The sequence below is a fragment of the Polyergus mexicanus genome, unplaced genomic scaffold (assembly GCF_030449975.1).
Source record: "Polyergus mexicanus isolate NDT 795.1 unplaced genomic scaffold, iyPolMexi1.0 SCAF_17, whole genome shotgun sequence".
Classification (NCBI taxonomy): Eukaryota; Metazoa; Arthropoda; class Insecta; order Hymenoptera; family Formicidae; genus Polyergus; species Polyergus mexicanus.
The window spans coordinates 365,791-382,106 of NW_027223337.1; the positions used below are offsets into that span (position 1 = coordinate 365,791).

Consider the following 16,316-nt stretch of genomic DNA (forward strand, 5'->3'; position numbering starts at 1 on the left):
TCCAATCAAATGCTACTCCGATGAGTAGATTTTCGAACGCAACGTTGCAAATTTATCTCGAACTTTAACCGTGGCACGTCTTGAGAATCTATACTCCTAGGTGTTTTTTCAGGTCTCTCGGCGACTCTATTCCGACTTTCCACTATTGCACATTATTCATAAAGTTTGGCAAGTAACAAGAGTAAAGATGTTCGCGATTCGCAAGAGCTTGATAAGCACATCCCGTTTGACGGGTGACATTGCTAGGATGTATCACAATTCGATCCTCTGCACGCCGCCGAGGGTGAAGATATCCACTGCTGTGAGTACCAGTTGCTCTTGTAGATGAAATTACGTAAGAGGAAGAGAGATCCGGTGCAACAGTTAACCTCCTTTGTAGAACTGAAAGATGATATTTTTACACGTTAATACAAGAATATCAGATTTCTTTGATCGATTTTCATAGAAAGATGTACAATATAAAAAATATAAAATTTTGTGTAATAATTTACAGTATTTTTTGTAATATAAAATTTCTTGTGCTTTTGTACGCATAAAGATTATCACCACGTATAGATGAATTTCCAAACGAGATTTTTATTAACGACGATGATTTATGTTTCAGGAAAAATTGGTTTCGTTCTTGTGTATCGCTTCAGCAATACTGGTAACACCCATGTACATGGTGCCTAATTTTAAGAACTATGCCAAAAAGAAGTCTCGTTAAAGAAACTAGATTGATGAAGTTTTAAATGTGTCATCTTAGCTTTAGAAAATTAATGGTATTAAAGTTATTATTTATGATATACATCCAACGGCACACATTTATGGATCCATTGGAGATACCTAGATTGTTAATAAATATGTAAAAATAAAAATTTGTTCATTTATCATTCCAAGATAGATCATCATTTATACAATTTTCTTTTAATAACAAATTTTTTTAATGCCAGATGAAATTGAAAATAGCTTAATATAAAACTTGCTTGAAATAAAATAAAGAATATTTTATTTTCTGAAGCTTAATCAAATTGATAATTATTTAAAACATCGAACGATTTTCATTGAAGACAAATAGAACAAATTGGAAAAAAAAATCTTTAATTTAATGCGATAGAGAGAAGAGCTATGTACGTATATTTAAAAAATCTAAATTTTTAATAATTCTAAATTCTTAAATAAAATGTGTGCGTGTGTGTGTGTGTGTGGAGCAATTTTCTGAAATAATTTGTTATTATAGAAGATGATCACTTCAATATTTTTTACATACCTTTTTTTACAAGAGATTGGATAACTGCAGCTTGATGGCTGCTTTTATTTTGCTGAAAGTAGTAAATTTGCATCGATTTATTCCTGATTGAAATCCAATTTGGAAAATTGTGCGTTTGCATTCATATATCGAATACTTTATGGAAAAAAGTACAGTAGCCAATAATTCTGTGAAGGTTGATCAATTTCATTCATCTAGGTACGTCTTTCAATTATCATTTGTTGCTTTTTGACAATGACAGGATTAATTCAATGAGAGAATACAAATAACATAATAATACATAAAAAGAAAAACATCAATATCGTATTTTCTAGTAAAAATGAATATCGATTTTGATAATAGTAAGTATATAACATCGCTCTTCATTAAAATCGTTCGATATAAAATTAGATTTTTTAGAAATTTTTCATGGCTAGAATATTACGTTTTTATCTTGTCCTTCATTTTCGTCGATTGCGAGTAAGATTCATGATATATCCCGTGTTGTCGCATATTATCACAAATAATTGTTGTCTGCAAAAAATATCTGGATGTTACATATTAAACGTAATTATTTTTCAATCTTGCAAAATCATCTTGTTGAGAATAAAAGAAAAGGCATGACTATGTCAGGTGAATATTTCAATGTCCATGAAAAATACAGGAATATAAATCATACATACTCGTTTCTTTATAATACTACATAGCTTTATACATTTTTTTCAATCTTCATATGTGAACATTGAATAGGGACATATTGCGTGAATTCTGGCTGGTGTTTTACGTTTACATTACAATTACACAAAGAATGTCGATTACATTCCTGACGTGGCGCGTGTCGCAGTATATAAATCTCTTATTATTTTTTTCTTTTCTTTTTCTTTCTCTCTTTCAAATCAAACGTCACTCTGGTTCCTTTGTACCTCGCGTTCCTTAATCATAAGGTATACAAACTACTAGTAAGAAGAAAAAATAAAGCGGATCCGTTTTTATAGGCGAAAGGTAGTATTCAAAATAGTAATTGTGTGAGATTTTTATCGCGTAGAGCTTCATATATATATATATATATAAATGTGGATTAATAAACGGTTTTTCGTTATATAACGGTATAATCGTTACACGATATTACATGAACCGCGTATAAGCTGCAATTTTATGCTCGTTGATAATATATCACGAATATGATGTAGCTTATGCGTCTTTATTATAGCCAACGAGTAGCGAAATATTTAAATATGCAGGACGTTGTCGACAAATAGATGTTCGTGGTAAGAGATATTTCTTGTTGAAAACTGAAACGGTCATTCATTAATAAAACTAATAAGATTACACTATAAAATAACGTGTGTGTATGTGTGTGTTTATATATATATATATATATATATATATATATATATATATATAATATCTGAATAATTGGCAATTGAAAAAGAAGGGATACCATACAATGCAAATGAACAAATTTTATTCAGTTAATCTCGCGCGAGACACGATAAAGAACATCTGCGAGCAATAACTGGATTATATAAATATCGAGATTCGCATTTATAATTTTATATATTCAAAATTATCGATAAGAAATTGCGCCCGTCTTCTTGAAAATAATTTGAATCGATGAAAGAAATTGATTTCTTTTTTTTTTTTTTCATGCATAGGTATCTTTACTGTTCACGTAAATGAAATTTTGGAGAATCGCCATATATTTAATTCAAGATGTACTTTTATTTTCGGTGAATTCGGCAACCTTCTGATTTTATATAGGGATATTAACGCTTATATAGGAAACTTGCCAATTTAATGAATAATCTTGAAATGCGACTAAGATTTGTAAAAAAAAAAAAAAAAAAAAATTGCTCTACGTGATATCATTGTTTGGTCTGCGATATTCCTCGTTTTTACAACAATGAGATTTGTTTAGTGAGGAGAAAACGTAATTAGAGAGTAGACGAGATTTCTGTTCGTAAGTCCGTGCTTAATGTGGATTCTTATAGGCTAAAATTTTGATATGACGTATATAGAAGTATAATTTTTTTTGCAGATTATGCGCGCGATATTAAGAATACTTATATATATATATATATAAGTGTGTGTGTGTGTGTGTATTTGTAGAATTTCTATACATCTCTCGTTTAAACAACGGAGAGAGACTTGACTGTATATTTTATACGCCAGCAGAGCATATATTTGTGAAATGATCACCATATTTATCGTGTTTATCACGGCGCGGCGACTCGATTGATCGTCTCCTTTTAAATCGTTAACTGCAAAAGTATAACATAATTATTGGCTATTTGAGATCATATATATATATTTGTAAGGTATATCTCTCTACGAAACATATTAGTAATTAATACGAGGCTAACAATACGTGTGTGTATATATATATATATATATATATGTTTCTCAAATCAACGACCACGTGATGTGTATATGTTTTAATTCACTTTTATACTTTAACGCCCTTACACGAGAAATATCGTCAATCTTCATCATCACTGCCTGTTTCTCACATCTTTTTCCGCACTCTTAAAAGGAGATAATCTTAATTTTGATTATATTTAAAAAGAAAGTATCTTTCATAATCTTGTGGTTAATGGCGGTCTCTTTAGAAACTATAATTGCAATCCTCTTCTCTTTACGTCCAACATGTGAAAGTGACATCGCAACGAAAAGAGTTACAAGATAAATTTATTACAGAGCCTTTATGTTTGTAACAATAATTCAAAATTGAGGTCGCCGGTAAAATGGATAGTAAATGCGAAATTGGAAAGTGTGTCCGAACTTTGGGGGAGAAAATCTTGATCTTGCTTTACCCCATTTCTCTTTCGATCTTCTTCTTACAGAGAGAGACATTCATCTTCATCTTGTGTATGAATTCGACACGAAATGTTAGCCTATTTTATTATCTCGGACGCGAAATGAATACAATGCAACTGATCTTTAAGAATACTTTTTAACTCTTCATTACATCATTTTTTTTTTTAATAATACATTCACGATAGGACTAATAGAGTCTTCTTCAGATTTTCCGCTCATCCCTCCCACAAACTCACAACATACCGGATGTAATGTGCAGCTTTTGCTTTCTCTTCTTTCTCTCTCGCTCTCACTCTTTCTTTCTTTCTCTCTCTCTCTCTCTCTCTCTCTCTCTCTCTCTCTCTCTCTCTCTCGCTCGCGAATCTTAAAATCTTACAAACTAAACAATTTTTTTTCCTATATAAACAGCATTTTATAGATAATCTACAACTTACAATCTTACAATAAAAAATATGAATCCTGGGGAGCGGGACGGGAGCAAAAAAAAAAAGAAGACGTTTTTTTAAAGGTATTCGCTTAAGGCTTAAGGTAACGCTCTATATACGCGGATCCTTTCTAAAAATAAAAAAAAAATAAAAAAAAACACCACCGATGACACCGCTAGAAGGCAAAGTAAAGAACAATGAATAAATTGTAATGAGTGCGTCGTGCGAGCCATTCCCATAAACCTACAAATATATACAATATTCTCGTCGTTAGACTTTCACCGTACAGAATCACTTTGATAGGAATAGATAGGAATAACATTATCCTCTGCCGCAGTACGCGTGTACTTTGATATTTTTATTCGCTTCGAAATAGGACGCGAAGAAACGCTCGCATTGTACGACAGTAATGGTCAAATCGAGAAGACCCCTTCTCCGAGAGGAGGGTTCTGGAAATATAATCCAATTATCCAATCTAACAGAATAAATTATAATACGAGAAAATTATTTTTTTTTTCTCTTTTATTTCAATATATTTCTATTATATTATATTCAATTTAATTGATTAAATTTCATGATTTCTACGTCTTTAAGATAATTTTAGCCATTTTTCAAAATGCATGGTCAGACTGTTATCGTCTTAAAGAGAATATGGGGCAAATATTTATTTGTGGAAAGATTTGGCCATTATTGCTTCTGATATAATTTTTGGAATTGTAAAATATGTACGTGCTCAAATTCGGAAAGGCAAAAGCATTTTCGCAGCTACTCTACAATATCGTTGTCGTTACTTTATCTTTTCATTTGGATGATTAATATTTTATCGAAAACAGAAGACAACATCACTGACAATTCACATATACAGTTTAATAGCTATAAAAAGAATCAATCGTTGCAAAAATGGTTTATGTCTTAAAACAAGGAAGTTCTTCAAAAGTAAAAAAAAAAAAAAAAAAAAAAATGCTCTTGTTCTCTCGCGTTTGCGATTATTTATGATCATTGCATATTTTTAAATTTGATACAGTAATGGAAAAAACTACGGGGAGAAAAATTTCAATTTTTCTTTGTCGCAGTCGCGACAAATTCGACGAAAATTTTACCGGCTCGTTTAAAAGATCGACTCACGCCCTTTCTGCAGCGGTCGGATTCATTCGGCCCGATTGATTCTGTATCAATGACAATTTATCAACAACGTTAAGCTCAATTGCGGCGACATCGACGTCAATACTAATCCCGGTCTCGATTAAAATTTTCCTTCCACGTCCAAATTATGAATAGGACTTTAATCCTTAGAGAAAGGGACAGCACCCAAAGGGCAAGCTGGGATTAGTTATATTTTTATTCAGACTCGCTGTCGACGCAATTCGATCTCAGTATTGATATGTGTTACGATTGACAGAGCATTCTCCCTATCGTTTACATAAATGCCACCGCTGAATTATTAATCGCTGAACGTTTTTCGCGTAATCTCGTTTCGATCTTCACGAGAAAACATACAAGCAAAGATACTTTGCGCGTTAAAAGCCGCAGCGATCGCAGCAGGGAAGAAGTATGTAGTAGAAAGGGCTGGAGGGAGGAGAAGGAAAAAAAGTATGACAGGAGGGGGATAAAAGAATTGCGGTATGGCACAGGTTTATGAGTCAGGCAGGTACTAATAACGATTTCGAAATATACAAACATGGTCGCTTCGCGTTTCATTTCGCGAATATATATAATGTGTACGTGTGTGTATGTAACGTATATGTACGTGTATATAAGAAATAAATTAAACATAGCTCGCGTTGTGTTGATCGCACAAATTTATGACTTCTTCCCCTTCTTCTCTTCTCGCGAATTTAACTACAGTAAGAACATTGCATTATATATATATATATATATATATATATATGTGTGTGTGTGTGTGTGTGTGTGTGTGTGTGTGTGTGTGTGTATATATATACTGTATGTATATATATATGTATGTATGTGTATATATATATATATACACATATGCATTTCGTAAGAATTACAGTACAATTACTGATAGTATGTTAAAGAGAGTATGTTAGATAAGTGTGTTAGAGTTACTCGCGCCTTTGCGCGCACGTGTATGTATGTGTGGGTGTGTATTAGTATGTAGAGAATCGCCTACAACGTATTTGTCATAACGGTTTGATGTTTGATTGGATCTAACTACGATCGATATTCGAAATGGGCACGTAAATTCATAGCTTGGAATTATTTTCCTGGATTTAACGAGAGCGACATTCTAGGCCCGACAGATTCGCATGGACGGGTAACACGATGGGGATGAGAGGAGCGGGGGGAGGCGGGGGGGGGGGCGCGTGGAAGGGAGACAAGAGAAGATGGAATAATAGAGAGAGGACCGATGGGTGGATGGGATTATATATAACAGGAGATATATTTGAGATATATTTTTCATTTAATCGTAACTACTTATTATAGAGATCCAATGTCTTCTCTCTCCTTCTCATTCTCTCTCTCTCTCTCTCTCTCTCTCTCTCTCTCTCTCTCTCTCTCTCTCGCTCTTTCACTCTCTTCCTCTCTTTCTTCTCCAATAATCTTTTATATTCCGGAATACTAAACTCTCAAAGTGGCGTCATATAATATTACTTCCTCTTTAAATTCATGATAATAAAGTTGTCTATTCGTATGAGAGCTTAACGTGCGTTCAATCGTGTCCCATACAGTCGCGCGCGCACGTCGAAGCACTCGCGCACTAAAGTGCACACACGACTTTGATAATAATACATATATACGGGCTGTCAAGAGAGGAGGATGCAAAGATGCGCCAACGTACGTTCTTCGTTCGATTCAAAAGCGATTTCCTTAATATGTCGTGACGCCAACGTGATTTATCTTTGGCGAACGAATTTCGAAAGCCAAGTAAAGCTTTCTTGGAGAATGTATTGTATATAGATTGATAAGAAAGATAGGATTTTGGATAACAAGATCATGATAAAAATCCATTTAAGATTATTCCAATTGCGTATTTTTATCGAAAAATGAATTTGGTAATTCTTATACAAGTTTATCCCAAATTTATATACATTTACGAAAATTAAAGTATTATGTATTATATTTTGCAACTTTATTATTTATATATATATATATATATATATATGTGTGTGTGTGTGTGTGTGTGTGTGTGTGTGTGTGTGTGTGTGTGTAAAATATATAATTTTAAATACAGTTTACATGTGCACCCTTTAATTCAAGTAAATTCAAATTGTGTGCGCGAGTCTCGATAACCAAGATTTTTAAAATGTGAAAGACAATGATTAAAAAAAAAGATAGGATAAAAGATATTTCTTTTCTTTTTAAAGGATATTCAATATTTTGCATTCTCTTCTTTCAACATCCTGTATACGCAGAGAGTCTCTGGCCAACCGCACTTTCTGTCTGACGATAAACACCGCGTAAAGAGTTAATACAGAATGAGTGTCTAAGAAAATATCGTAAATCCAACAGATATCGGTCTTCACACATTTATCATCTTTATTACGTCGAATAAAATTTACCGTAAAGTTTACTTATCCTCTTCTCGCGCCAGAAAACGGTCAAATTTTTTCGCGCAAGAATTCTCTTTAACTATCAACGCAGTGCCTCTCTATTATCGACAGAAAGCGCGATTAGCTAGAAACACCCTGTATATACATATACATATACATATATATATATATAATATATATTCGCTACCAGCATATCACAACATAAATTTTATTCTTTTTTTTAATTTTCTCTCGTCTCTTTCGCTCTCTTACTCACTCACTCTCTCTCTCTCTCTCTCTCTCTCTCTTTCTCCCTCATTTGAACGCGATACACTCATATTTACGCAAGCGCGCACACGATTCCGTTTCTACGTAATTATTATTATAACGCTGCAGAGTACTGTGATAGTGGTTGAGTTTCTAAGCATTGTAGCACCGTTCCAAAATGCGTCTCGGATGTATCGTTCGGAACTCTCGTAGCCCTTTTGCTACTGGATCTCCCTCTCTCCCCCAGGAAATTCTATTCGTCTTATCGTGCACGCATGAGTACCTTATACCTGGGCGAATAAAAATGATATTACGAGTATCCGCAGCAAACGCGCAATTGTTCGCCTTTCCGTCGTCCCCTTTTCCGATTTTCGAGGCCGGTTGTACCGACACCGAGTGGTGTTGAAAGTATATGATTAATTTGAATAATATTTGTAAAATGTTCAAGAGACGTTTGATCTTTTTTTTTTTAAATCTCTATAATTTTGCTTCTCAAAATATACATATATAGAGATGAAGAATGAAATGAATGAAATTAATTTCGTTTGAGGACGTATAATCGAAATTAAAATCAACTGTATATATATATATATATATATATATATGTGACAGAGAGAGAAAGTGTGCTAATTAAAAACAGTTAATAAAATTGTTTTTCTATATATATATATATATCTCCTTTTCGCTATTATAACTACAATCATAATATAGGAAAAAGGAATCGGTATCGCTGTCCAAAAAATTTTAATTAAGTCTATTAACTAAATTAACGATCATCTTCTTTGTTTGTCGATATTACAGCTATCGCTATAATCTATATAGAAAAGGACAATAAGGATAATCCCTAACCAAAATTTAATCAAGATTGCTAATTACATTTACGATTATTTCATCTACATTATAATAATGTAAATTAGCAATGTAATGCATAAGAAATATCGCCATGCAAAATTGGTTAACCAGCGCGGTTAAGTTAAATTTATTTAGTTAACTCTCTAGTTAATGAAAATTCAGTTTAAGCCAATTAGCTAACTTTACGAGAATAACAATTATGTATCTTCTCTCTCTCTCTCTCTTTCTTCCTCGTCCGATGTTACAATCATCGTAAGCCGCGACACAGGAGAGGAGAGGGAGGAAAAAAATGTTTATCGAAACTTAATTTAAGCCGTTAACGAAATCGATTATCGTTAATCAAATCCTTTTCACGTCCATCTGTATATCACAACAAGAGCCGTAACGTCCAAAGTGACGTCGTTAGTCCAAGTTGGTAAACCATCGCTATCGGCGCAACTCGGCGACCCGGAGACCTCTCGGCAAACTCTAACCGTCGTGCCAGCAACGATCCGTTGGCTCGCAACGCTATCCTATCCGGTCTTCTTCCTCTTCTTTCCGAGGGGAGTTTTTCCCCCCCCCTCGGAATTTCCAGCGCGTATCGATCGAGCACGCATTATCGCTTACTAAACGAACCGAAATCCCCGACCGGTGCAACGACGACGACGACGACGACGACGACGTGTCATCCGCGCCGGGGAGCGGCACCGTTTGCTGCCCGCATCGCTTTATCCTCCTCGTCATCGCCCCGTTCAACGAGGGCACCGGAGCGATATAATCCTTCTTTCCCTCTTTCTATCTCTGTCTCGTGCTACACTGCTCACGAGCTCAGCCACTAACGATTATACATCAGCATGAAATCTTAGAAACCATGGCTCCTCGGCGCTCGGGTGAGCCCGCGCTCTCGCCTATGTCGCGCGCCCATCCGCGCGAAATCCACCATCGACGTCGGCGACGACCACCGGGGGGGGCCGATCTAGAGTATACAGCAAGAAGCCGAGCAGCAACTACTTCCACCGCCTTTACTTTTTTGTCTCTGATCTGAAACAGAAACGCACACGTACGATTCAATCGCGTGCCCTCTCTTTTTTTTTTTTTTTACGCAGGGGGGATCTCGTCTCGTCTCCCGTTGATTCAGTATCGCGAGATACATAGAATAGAGGATTGGGCATATATAATACTGTACAGGTGCGAAAGTGTGAAAAATATATATAAATAATATATCTAATGTCTTTGGAAAATAACTGTTTCGACGACTGAAATGAGAAATTATAGTTACAGGCTAAATGGGAACTTGAGAAAGCGTGTTATGCTTTCGAAGAAATCTAATAATTTTTGCATAATTTCGAATAATTATATACATGTATGCATATAAATTACATTTTTTTTTTTTTTTTTTTTTTTATACAACGCACGCGAGATATACATATGTATTTTATATCTACAATTTTTCTTTTATATAATTTAATTGATTTAGTTTCATATTAAAGAAATAAATATACCAAATATTCTTTATTCTTTATTGCAATATTCCCATAAAGAAAACATCTGTTTTCTATTCTTCTACAGTAATGTAAATTATATGGCATACAATATTATAAGATATCTCGAAATCTTTTGCGTCAAAAGAATATTGGGATCTATAACATGGATTCCACTTACAATTAGTCATAAATGATATCTTTCTGTTGGATCCCATTTATCTGTCACATCATGCGGTGTTATTGAATTTTTTTTTTTTTTTTTTTTTCAAGCGATAGAATATGTATGTACGTAATTTTTTTCGTTATATTTATTCACTGTTATGGAAACGCGTGCGATGGGCTTGAAACTTGGCGCGGGAGTAAGCGATAAGGATTAGGAAGACTCACACGTTGGATCAAGGATTAGAATGGTATCGTATGGTTGTGGTCATAGTTTTCGGGATCATTGGGCATGATATACATAAACTCACCGTTAGGTAGAATACCTAAAAAAAAGAGATCAAATATAAGAATAAGTCAATACTTGATTATTAATCGATGTAATTGAATACGCATTTATAAAAAATACGTAGGTATATCGATATCTTGAATCCAGAATGACCAATGTTAAAATATAAACACAATGAAAAAACTTACAATTTAAATATAAGATACAAAGAGTTTGTTCAGATGTAAGATATTTTGTCTGAGATACGTAATAACATCGTTTTAAATTAAAGATAATAAATTCGATATAAACAGGAAGCGCGAGATTGTCAGTTATATTAATCAATATGTACAATAAATACAAATATTATTAAAAATATCTGCTAAATTATTTCAATGTTGTTTAATCAAATAATAACAATTTGATAAACCTGTAAATATTTGAGAAAAACAAAATAGAGGTAGGTTTAACTTTTCACTCATCTTTAACCATTTCTTTATCCGGAAACAAAAATATGCATCTTTTTCAGGGTTGGGAAGTGACGCGTTACTCGTAACGTCGTTACCGTTACAGTTACTTTTTTTTTCGGTAACGATCGTTAGTTTTTTTCTGTTTGCAACGGTAACGGTAACGAATTAGCCGTTACTTTCGTCGTAATTTTTTTTGGTTCTTTATTATCTTATATCTATTCGATAGATGTATTTTTTGAAAAATATTTTCTAGCCTTCTATCATAGGCTGCATTCCGATAATCACTGCCGGTACTGAAAATCTATAATAACGTAAATTATAGATTTCACAATACTGATAGTGAATATTGGAATACGCTCTTAATAATATCAATATTTCTCTTATCAATATTTAAAAACAATGTTCGATAAAAATTTTCGACAAGTTTGAAATTTGTAAATTACAATTTAAATTCCTATAAAGACAAGTGTATTAAAAAGTAGAGATATTAACATAAAAAATTAGGATCATTAAATAAGTTCAATATATAATAATCTTTATTTAACTTCAGCTTAACGCCAAGAAGTGGACTTGTTTTACACAATACCTATAACTCGCATACCTTTCTCATTCTCTCATACATACCCTTATAACTACCTTATATTCCTATTTTTTCTTATAACCTTCTCTCCTTCTCCTTCCAAATTTTCCTTAATAACCTTCCTTTCGCATCATCTAACACATCGTTCCACAATTTTTCCTCTACTTCATTCTCATCCTTACCTATTTCTATAAACCAACTTTTAGTTACATCGCAATCTTTAAAATAATTACTTATAATACGATCTTCGCCTATACCGCAAAATACACAGGCATACGCTTCCTCCCCTAACCAATATTTATTTCTATCCTCCATGTTTCCGCACCTTAACCTTAATAAAGCCCTTACGCTGTCGCCTAAATTTCCTATATCCACATTTCCTTCCCTTAAATACATTGGCCCTTCCAACCTTATTTCCAAATCCTTGTATTTCTTATTATATCTAGCTTGCCTAATTTTATTATCTTCTAATTGTCTCTGCACTTCCCTGTCCCTATTTCTCAACTCCTCTCTAATATTCATTCCTTCCTCTTTTAAAATTTCTAATGCTTCGATACCCCACCCATTTCTATTATAATATTTTTCTCTCTCCCTACTATACATATCCCCCCCCCCTCTATTTACTTCTTTTTCCATCCAACATCTTTTTACCCATCTACTTTCTTCCATACCTCTTATCTTTTCCTCATATCTCCAAGACCTTATACCCCACTCTATCCTTAATTTGTTTAAACCTAATTCTCTCGACATTAAATACCTTGGCGTACAGAATTCTAACCTTCTTAGACCTCTAAGAAATAACCATCTTACGTAATCTAACATCACTCTTTCTAATTCCTTCTTTTCCTCCCAGCCCCATATTTCCACTCCGTAAATAAGTTTAATATAAAAAAAACGCTTGCTATATAGAAACTAATTTAGAGTTTTTAATTGTAATATAGATTATTAAATAATTTAAGCTTATTTTAGCATTACAAAAAAAACAAAAACATAACGAAAAAGTAACGAATCGTTACTTTGCAAGTAACGGTAACGGTAACGCGTTACTTTTATAGAGTAACGTTCCCAACCCTGATCTTTTTTCGAATTTCGTGTTGCGGTTTATGCTACTGATGCACGAATACTGATGGACAAATGAAAAAGCCAATTTAGAAAGGAGGAAACCTCCTCCGTGTTGCGAAGTAACGGCGTGTTGTCGGCAAGTTGCACAACAATGCATCGCTCCTCGACGATTATTCCTCTCCGTCGATCAAAGTTGATTATTAACTATCTGATCATACGTTTTTTATCCATCGCACTTACCCTCGCGCATCGATTAATAATTAGCGGTAAGCGCGAGTCGCGTGCGATAAAGTCGATATCGCAGCATAAAAAGAGGAAGAAAAATGAAAAATAAACTCTTGAAGATTTCTATTCAATTTAACATACAATTCATCGGATCGTCATTAAATTAGATTCATCGGAAAAGCTCGCGAGAACGGAAGTACGTGTGCCGTAAACGACAGAGAAGTTGCAAAGGGAACGCGAAGAGTTTGCGAAATGTGTGCATTTTACGCGAGATTATATAGAATGCACGAATGATAATGACAATGTTGCGCAATGGAAAATTACTTGTCGACGATCACCGTAAATGTCAAAAGTATTTTTCTAATTACAGATCGTCAAGGAGTCTTTTTCCGAATTATAAAATAAGTTAAATTTATATATTAATTTAAAGTAATTTTTACTTTAAGATATAGAATTTTCTAATCTATTTTTCAACTCGATCTTTTAATTTAGCACAATTTTTGAAACATTTTTTATTTTTTCGTAAAAGCTTGATATCTCAAAAAGAAGAAAAAAAAAAAAAGGATCATGTGTCGAAAAATTCCCATGTTCTTAAAATATCCGTGCATTCTTGAACGTCCTGTATAAACTGCTGTCAAATAGCACAGCTAAATACAGCTAATCGATGTAATTCCGTTATAATGAATACCGATGGAACGCGACATTTTCGTTGTAACGAGGCGTGATTGAATCTCCGCGTCTAATACGCGGCTTGATATAACGAACTTTCGGTATAACAAATTCAATTTCGAGATCCACGACGGCGGCTCGTTGTAACGAGATTTTACCGTAATAATTACGCAAGCGCGTCACGTACCGATGTGCGATAGATTCAGTTTAGATCGACGAGAAAAACAAATTTAAAGAACGATAACGAGTACAGATTTAACACGATATTAATAAAAGTGCGGCAGAGAGTGTGCGCAAAGTGTTTCTATATTGCAGGGCTGCAGGGAATTAACCCTTAGCCGAGTACATTCTTTTCCTCTAGAGAGAAAATCTATGTCATATATTAATTTTATGCACGTATGTGCGCGCGCGCGCGCGCACACATACACACACACACACACATGTATTTTTTTATATAATTGAAAATTATAATAATTAAAAAAAGGATGTTACGAAGACAGAAATGTGTTAATTTATTTTAATTAACATATTTTCTTTACACTAATCTTTTCTTTATTTACTTAATTATACAAAATAATTTTTACACGTTCTCACGTTTTTTTAAATTAACTTATAATTATAACATTTTTAATAATTTTTTTCAACCAAATAATTAAATTTTATATCTAGTTTAATGAACAATCTACGTTTTAAACGTCATAAACGTTAATAACGTAAAAAAAAAAAAAAAAAAAACTGTGGTTCAATTTTAAATTTGCGAGATGGTATTGTAATTAATTTAGTGATTATGATTTTGCGATGGTTTATTTTGAGAGAAGTTAGGAAAAAAAGAAAATTACATGTACGTCTGTTTACGCGACGAAGTCTTTAAGAAATGCGGGAGAGAGAGGGACAGGAAGGGAAGAGGAGGTCCTTTGCGTGTGCGTACGGAGGAGGGGAAGATGAGAGGATCGTATCTCGCGAACTCACCTTGAGAATTAGGCTCCGGAAGATTCTCCCGCGGCACCAGATGCATCACCGTGGTTTTTCCGAAGGGAAGCCCAAGAGCACCGAGCGTGACATTGCTGTGCAGGAAACGACCCTGGTAGATTAGCCGCAGGATCTCCGCCTTGGCGACCGCCTCCTCTGTCCAGTCTGCAACACGAAGGTGACATTTGTGGGATGCTGAGAGCTCTCTTTCTCTCTCTCTCTCTCTCTCTCTCGTTCTCTCAATTCAACTATTCGCGAAAAGTTTCCGAGTGTACCGAACCTCTTGAATCTTAAAAAAGCGGCGTGGCAAATGTACTCGTGTGTTGATATAAATTATAAAATAAAGTAAATCGAACGAATTTTTCCACTTACTGTGTATACTTATGCAATTCCACAACGTATAAATTCGTAATTTTTATATATCAATTTATTACATTAAAATGAAAAAATACTCTCCATATTATTGAAATTTCTAATATTTTAAATATATATATTACATATTAAATATATTATTATCTTTTCTCAGATGTCTGATTTCTCTGATCTGAAAAATTCTTGAGTCTAGAGAGACTCTAATGAATGTCACCTGAATGTTGGATGTGTTTCACAAATAATTTTGCAACTCTATCCTCGCGACACGATGGCGTATCGGTAATCAATGGTAATAATTGCGGATAGATCACACGGGAGATCCCGCTCCTATAACAATTATATCAACGCTAATGGAATGGATTGGTGCGAGCAAAGTTTCGAAACGATAATGACTAACTCACCATCCGGCCAATTTTCAAACACATGGTGTGCTATATCGCCGGCAGAATCGCTCGGACTGAATAGGAACTCTTTTGTCTTGCCACTGACGAGGATGAGGCGTAAATTTATCTGCAATGCATAAAAAACATTATAGTTAGAGAGATATCAATTATGCGTGTGGAAAAAGATCTTTCGAAATCGAAGAGTTTAAATCTCTCAGATTTGTGATTGTTGGTCACGTAAAAAATTTTTTATAGAAATTAATTTTCACGCCAATTACATCATTCTACCATATACTATATACGCATGTTTCATTAAAAATATATATTACTTATATTTATATTAGAGAATTTAAATCCATGTTTCAAGACTTAACTTTTTCGGTTGTCAATTCTTAGACCAAAAAAGATTTTTATATATTATACATCTGCGTATATATTAGGTGTACAACTTTGCTTCCGCCGTTTTTTTTTTCCGAAATTCGAGGCTTTATTGTAAAAAACTGGTTATACATTTATGATTCAAAGTATTGTCCACTCCCAATGATCGTGCCAATTCTTTTTGACTTTGACTCGAGTCTTCGTTAAGTAATGCCTCCAATTCTGCATCTTCGAAAAC

At 33.9% G+C, this 16,316-nt stretch overlaps 1 protein-coding gene and 1 long non-coding RNA gene across 2 annotated transcripts in view; one reads left to right on the forward strand and one right to left on the reverse strand.

Annotated features, from left to right (window-relative positions):
• The first annotated feature begins 45 nt into the window (after positions 1 to 45).
• Positions 46 to 857, forward strand: LOC138940662 (uncharacterized). Its single transcript, XR_011448026.1, has 2 exons — positions 46 to 301; positions 605 to 857. It is a non-coding gene; the product is annotated as an uncharacterized lncRNA (long non-coding RNA).
• A 7,965-nt stretch (positions 858 to 8,822) lies between these two features.
• Ubl3 (ubiquitin like 3) overlaps positions 8,823 to 16,316 on the reverse strand; it is a 32,530-nt gene continuing 25,036 nt past the window's right edge. The window contains exons 2-4 of the mRNA XM_070310127.1: positions 15,719 to 15,827; positions 14,946 to 15,110; positions 8,823 to 10,100 (exon numbers count right to left, since the gene is read on the reverse strand). Coding sequence (XP_070166228.1) covers positions 10,036 to 10,100; positions 14,946 to 15,110; positions 15,719 to 15,827 — 339 coding nt within the window. The 3' untranslated portion in view covers positions 8,823 to 10,035. The remainder of the gene's footprint in view (positions 10,101 to 14,945; positions 15,111 to 15,718; positions 15,828 to 16,316) is intronic.